Source organism: Echinops telfairi, unplaced genomic scaffold (assembly GCF_000313985.2).
Source record: "Echinops telfairi isolate 266 unplaced genomic scaffold, ASM31398v2 ScPeMD7_31;HRSCAF=116, whole genome shotgun sequence".
NCBI lineage: Eukaryota > Metazoa > Chordata > Mammalia > Afrosoricida > Tenrecidae > Echinops > Echinops telfairi.
This window is the reverse complement of record NW_022103928.1, coordinates 45,958,040-45,964,789: the sequence shown is the minus strand read 5'-3', so window position 1 is coordinate 45,964,789 and position 6,750 is coordinate 45,958,040. Positions and strand designations below refer to the sequence as shown.

General features: G+C 46.0%; 1 protein-coding gene across 1 annotated transcript in view; it reads left to right on the top strand.

Annotated features, from left to right (window-relative positions):
* ZXDC (ZXD family zinc finger C) overlaps window positions 1-6,750 on the top strand; it is a 36,434-nt gene that overhangs the window by 1,198 nt on the left and 28,486 nt on the right. Inside the window, exons 2-5 of the mRNA XM_004702308.2 lie at window positions 9-378; window positions 2,705-2,857; window positions 2,958-3,036; window positions 6,132-6,262. Coding sequence (XP_004702365.2) covers window positions 9-378; window positions 2,705-2,857; window positions 2,958-3,036; window positions 6,132-6,262 — 733 coding nt within the window. The remainder of the gene's footprint in view (window positions 1-8; window positions 379-2,704; window positions 2,858-2,957; window positions 3,037-6,131; window positions 6,263-6,750) is intronic.

Here is a 6,750-nt window from a genome sequence, read left to right as displayed (position 1 = left end):
GCCCGGAGCCGCAGTGCGCGCAGGCCTTCGCCCGCAAGCACCAGCTCAAGGTCCACCTGCTGACGCACGGCGGCAGCCAGGCCCGGCGCCCCTTCAAGTGCCCGCTGGACGGCTGCGGCTGGGCCTTCACCACCTCCTACAAGCTCAAGCGGCACCTGCAGTCGCACGACAAGCTGCGCCCCTTCAGCTGCCCGGTGGGCGCCTGCGGCAAGAAGTTCACCACCGTGTACAATCTCAAGGCGCACATGAAAGGCCACGAGCAGGAGAATTTGTTCAAGTGCGAGGTGTGCGCCGAGCGCTTCCCCACGCACGCCAAGCTCAGCTCCCACCAGCGCAGCCACTTCGAGCCCGAGAGACCCTACAAGTGTGATTTTCCGGGTAATCACATGCCCAGGCCCGCGGGGGCCCCGGCCTCCAGAGGGGTGGGGGTGGGTGGACAAGAGCATTCCCAACCTTAATTGCAGAGTGGCATCTGGGTGCTGCTGCAGAACCGCCCTCGGGAGCCCCCCACCCCTACCGCGTTTAAAGTCGACTGGTTACCAAATTAAAGGGGGGGGGCCCTAGTTTCCAGACGCTCTATTGTCTTTATGGGCGTCTTTTTCCAGGCGGCTCCATTGGGAGCCCTGACATAGATTCAACGTCATCATTTTGTGAGGTCTTTATATATTCGCCCGCACAGACAAGGAATCAAGGCTCGGGCGATGTTTTTATCTGTTTTATCTAAGCCACTGCAGATTCTCCTCTTGTGGGTTGTCCGTGCCCTTGGGGCAGTCAGACACTTGGTTAGGTTCCCCCGAGGAACAGTGGTCTCTACGAGGAGGAAGAGAAGATTCCTGCCTGGAAGGCCTGTTTTGGGAGCAAGAGATTAGGCCCTGGGGAGTAAGGTGGAGAGCTGCACAGGTCCTGAAACTGCCTGGCTTACTTAGCCAAGCCTCCTCTAGAATGTGGCTGTGATAACTGGGGACGTGAAGGTGGTAGGGGGCAGCGCGACTGCCCATATCCCACGTATTAAAACAAAACAAGTGTGAGCATGCACCTCATGCTTCTAACAGGTGTGTGAACATGTGTATTACATTCATACACTAAACCCCAAACCTCACTGGTGTCGAGTTGACTGACGTATGGTGACCCTACATCAGGTTTAAACCAAAAAACCAAACTCGGTAACGCTGAGACAGTATGGATTCAGTGACCCTATAGGATAGTATAGAACTGGCCGTGACTTTCTGAGACTAACTGCAGGAATAGAAAACCGCATCTTTCTCCGAGGAGCTGGCTGGTGGTTTCACACTGCTGACCTTGCACCTAGCAGCCCAATGTGTAACCAGTAAGATTTATGGGAGCAGGTAACCTCATCTTTCTGATGGAGCAGCTGGTGGGTTTGAACTGTTGACCTTGGGGTTCGCAGCCCAATACTCACCTGGTAGTGCCATCAGTGCTCTCCTAGTAATGTACACCATAAAGTCTGCCAAATACAGACATTTTAAAAATCACTTCCACAGGCCTTTGGGCTGTCCCAAGTATCCTTCCTTGTGGAGAATATCACTTTCGTCAACACTTCAAAAAACGTTTTTCAGTTTTATACATATTTAGAGAAATCTGATGGCGGCTATAAACTCAAGTAAAATACACCAGGAGCATTATTCTGTGTAAAAATATTGTGAGGAACAGGGATCTAACATAACCTGTGGGGCCAAGGAGTAAATTGAGGCCAAAGATGATGATTTCAGGGCATTTAGAAAGCATTCCCCAGTTAAGTGTTGCTGAGGAAGTAGGATTGCAGGATTCCTTAGTATGGTGCTCCTATGCATTGTTGTGTTGTGTATGAAGGAATTTCCAAACGTTCCTGGAAAGATTCCATTATCTTTCAATTCCATTTCTCTTTGAACTTTTTGAAACCTCATATACCTGCTTGGTGATTCACAGGCGCCGTGGTAGCATGTTAAAGGCCATGATAAGAGCTACAACAACATTAAACATCTCTCCGCCCAATCATTTCCACTCTGAACACTGAACTTTAGTGTCAGTGGAGAACCACTGTTGTGAGAATTTTGAGAATCGCTGAGAAGGGCTGATTAGGGTGGTAGCTCAACCTGCAGTGCTGAAGATGGAGGTGTTGTGGAAAGGAGAATTACTCAGCTTTGTGAACCTAGAGCAGAAGGACTGACAGGAAAAATGCTGGAACACAGTCCTGGGCTCTGCAGAGGCTGTCTGCATACATTTGTAAGGGTAAAGGATGCAAGATGAGGACCCCCCTGGGGGATGAGAAAATCTTTGCTTTCACTATGGCGTATGGCCTTCCAGAGCATCCAGAGCATCGGGCTGACTTGGCTACAGTGTATGCCTTCATTTTCATTTCCTGCTGAAGTGTCTGGGGTACCGGTCTGAGCAGCACTGACTTTAGTTCATTGTAGAGAGACAAGATGTATACAGGATCCATGCCATCAAACCGCCGAGTAGATGGCAGCGGTGGGGAACTTTCCCTTAATCATAGAATTCCATAGATGCCCAGTGATGCCTGCCATCTGTCATGAACCTCACCTACTTCAGCTGTTAACAAAGGCAAGCATTAAGGGCCATGTCATTTTAGAGGAGCGGTGAATGAACAGACTGGTTTGAACAGGGCCCGGGTGTTAGGATTGGCTTTAATTGGTATATGATTTTTGCCCTATCGGTGAGCAGTGTTTGTGTTTTCTTTGTCCAGGCTGCGAGAAGACATTTATCACAGTGAGTGCCCTCTTTTCCCATAACCGCGCCCATTTCCGGGAACAAGAACTCTTCTCTTGCTCCTTTCCGGGATGCAGCAAACAATATGACAAAGCCTGTCGGCTGAAAATTCACCTGCGAAGTCACACAGGTAAATAAACTGGAGAATGCAGTGGCACTTGAACACAAGATTTGTTTTTGTAGAAGCTGTTACATTTATCATGATACTGTGCCATTTTGTCTTCTATAAGGTGAAAGACCTTTCATTTGTGACTCTGATAGTTGTGGTTGGACCTTCACCAGCATGTCTAAGCTTCTAAGACACAAAAGGTAACGTACTAGCAGTTTTGAAAATGAATCATTTCCAAACCTATGGGTCTATAGTGTTTTCTTTTTGAAAAATTAATGTGCTTAAGGTGAGAATTTGCCCAGCCAAATGATGTTCTGATTTAACAATTTTTGCACATATTTTTCAGTTATATTGGTTATACTTTTTACAATGTGTCATTATTCTCATTTAATCCGTTCTGGTTGAACTTCCATTTCTAGTGCTCTAGTTCTCTTGCTGCTGTCATAAGTCTTCCCTGGCCAGTTTGGAAATAAGTCGATCATGCAGTCCTTCTTCCTAGTCTGTGTTAGTGTGGAAGCTCCACCGAAATCTCTCCACCAAGGGTGGCCCTGCTGGTACTTGAAATAGCATTGGGAAAGTTTCCAGCATCGCAGCTCCATACCAGTCACCACCGTATGACAGACTGACAGACGAGCTGTGGTGAGAAGCACAGATGGGGAGACTGCCTCTCACATGCTTTGTACATGTTTCTCAGAAGGGCCCATCATGCTTGGAGGAGAGTGAGAAGGGGAAGACCCTCAACAAGATGAATAGACAGAACAGCTGGAAGTTGAAGTGGGTTCAGCCGTAGCAACACCTTCCATCTTAAAGCGCCCCCTTGATGCCCTGCAGATTTGTCTGTTCTGTGATGCATGTTTGTTTTTCATAGCGGGGTTTATGATTTCTTTCGTTTTGTTTTAGGATGTTTTGAATACTTGTTCTTTATGTGTGTAGTACTCTATTGTGTGTATGTGCCACATTTTGTTTGTTCATGTATCAGTTGGTGGGCACTTAAGTTGTGTAGAAGTGACCTCTAACTTCACCAGGGCGTTGTGTAGAAGTGACCTCTAACTTCACCAGGGCGTTGAAGATCAAGATCAGTAGCCCGAGACTGCTGCATATTGGCACAAGTCTGACATTTCCCTCGCCCTCCGGACTTTTTCAGCCTGTCCTAATACCAGCTGTCCCTGAAGCACTCCACTGTGGGTTCTATAATTTATTGCAGTGACAGAGGCTCTTATCCAAAGTGCTGACCGCTTCAGCTGGCAGCTAACTGTTCACCTGCTGTGCCACCTGGACTCCTCAAGTGCCATTAAAACTCAGAATTCAGTGCCATCAAGTTGATTCCAACTCACAGTGACCATCTAGTTAGAGTGACCCTCTAGGACAGAGTAGAACTGCCCCTCTGGGTTTCTGAGATTGTGAATCTCTATGGGAATAGAAAGCTTGATCTCCCGAGCAGCAGCTGGTGGTGTTGAAAGCTGGTTTTGGAGTTAACACCCAAGCCCTAACCCACTATGGTCCGAGGGCTCCCCAAGGGTCATTAGAGAGATGCCGATCACATTTATGGGTTATCTTCTGACCTCTGCAAAAAAAAGGCACTGATTTGAAAAGAGGTGGGGACTGGAAAAGTTGTAGGGCGAGTAGAACTCCATCATTGCTGGTGGGTTGTAAAAGGGCACAAATGAGGTATGGCACTTGCTCAAAAAGTCAGAAACCACCAATGATTCAGATCCAGCACTGCACTTCTGGGTATATGCCCTCGAGATCAAATTGCATTAACACAAATAGGCATGGACGTCTATATTGAGTGCAGCACTGTTCAGCAAAAAGATGGCAACAACTGCAAGTGCAGTGAATCATTTGATATGACTCTTCTAGTCAGTCTAGAAAACTCTTGTCGTGCAGTGAGTGAGTTACTTGTTGAGAACGATAGACTGCCTGCTTTCTTAAAGATTTAAAGTCTCAGAAACCCAAAGGGGCACTTCTGCTCTGTCCTGGAGAGTAACTATTTTTAATTGTGGTCTTTGTTAACTTCCACTAAATAACTGGGTGAGGTTATGCAAATGAGGTGCTTGTGGTCCATGAAGCGATTAGAGAGCTTATCAATAATGTATGTAGATTATGTGCTTGTCACCATCCTGGGATTGGAACCATGCAAGTAAGATTTATGAAACCCAAAGAGGGGATTGTTCAATTTCATCATTCTGCTTAGCTTAATGAGCCATCCCAGAGGGTAGGACGGGATTTCACTGCCATCAAAAAAGTGTGTCTTTGGACCCAGGATTCCTGCACTGGGAGCATCCTCAACGTACGAGAAAGAACTAACACCAGATACAGGAAGAAGCAACAGCAGAGGAGCAGTAGCAGTAGAACCAGAGACAGCAGGACACAGCCTAGTGGGCTTCCAGACTCACCCAGAGTGAGACAGCTGAACACCAGGCATGAGGTTTGCTGGCTAAGTGGGGTGCTTTCAGCCATTTGGTAGAGCTAGGTTTGCCCACCGATGGAACAAGTGTTGAGCACCATCGGCACAGGCAGAACTAAAAGCTTGGTAACATTTGCCAAACAGGGCAGAGGCCGTTGGGGCCTCAGAATCCATAAAGAGACAGAGAAAGGCATGCTTATGAACACTGCTAAAAGGCTGACCCGATGGAAGAATGGATGTTTTGCATCGTTTGTGGTCCTGAACTGTAATGTGTTACTTTCTTGGTTGACTATAGACGGTCTTTTAAGATTTGTTGTCCACTGTGTAGATTTGTCATTGAACTTGGTTTTTTTTGGAGAATGTGTTTACCTTCGGGATTTTTAAGCAGTAGAAATGGATGTTGCAGGTTGTAGCAGCTCTAATTATTCAGTGTTGGGGCCAGCTAAATCAGTAAAGTAGAATTTCTAATTGTGGAGGAGTTAAACTGCAAACCTGCCGGTGCAAGTTAGAAATGGAGTTAAGATTTTTGAAATGTGCTGATGGTTTTTAAATATATAGTGCTTGTAGTTTGGTATATTTTGTAAAAATTTGTTTAAAATAATCACAACCCACATTGTAACGTAAGGTTTATTCTGAGCTGTTATTCTATATACATAAAAGGAGACCATTACTTTTCTTTTTTTAAACAAATTGTGGCGCAAAGTAAGCTGGTTACAATGGGGTTTATAAAGGGTTGGACTCTGACCCTGCACCCACCTGGCAGGATTTGGTCAGGAATTTTTTTGGACTTTTAAAGAAAAACCTTAAAATCGAAGTGAGATGTCAGTTAATTTTCTGCTTCAATAGTTGAGTTGTTAGTAATCAGTGCTCTTTTTTCCTGGGTGGCAGGAAACACGATGATGACCGGAGGTTCATCTGTCCTGTGGAAGGCTGTGGGAAATCATTCACAAGAGCAGAGCATTTGAAAGGCCACAGCATAACCCACCTAGGCACAAAGCCATTCGAATGTCCTGTAGAAGGTAGGTTTTTAAAATGCTTGCTGTATGTTGTAAGTAGGCATGCATGCTGAAAGTTTTAAGTTACTTAAAGTTAAGTTTTAGTTGCTTGTAGACAAGATACTGTATATACTCAAGTATAAGCTGACCGGAGTATCAGTGGAGGCAGCTAATGTTACCACAAAAACTGCATTAAAAATGTGCTGGATAGGCCGACTCCTGGTGGCACTGTGGGTTAAGTAGCAGGCAGCGAACCCCAAAATTGTGCTGGAACAACACAAGAACACTTGGTTCTAACAATTCTGCAGTCTGAGATGCTCACCTGCCTGGCACGATCGCTGAAGACAATGGGTGCACAAGAAAATGTGGTGAAGAAAGCGGATAGTGCTTGGCTACCGAAAGATATAACACCTGAAGTTGCTGAAGACAATGGGTGCACAAGCAAATGTGAAGAAAGCTGATTGTGCCCAGCCACCAAAAGATATAGCACCTGAAGCCTTAAAGACCTGAAG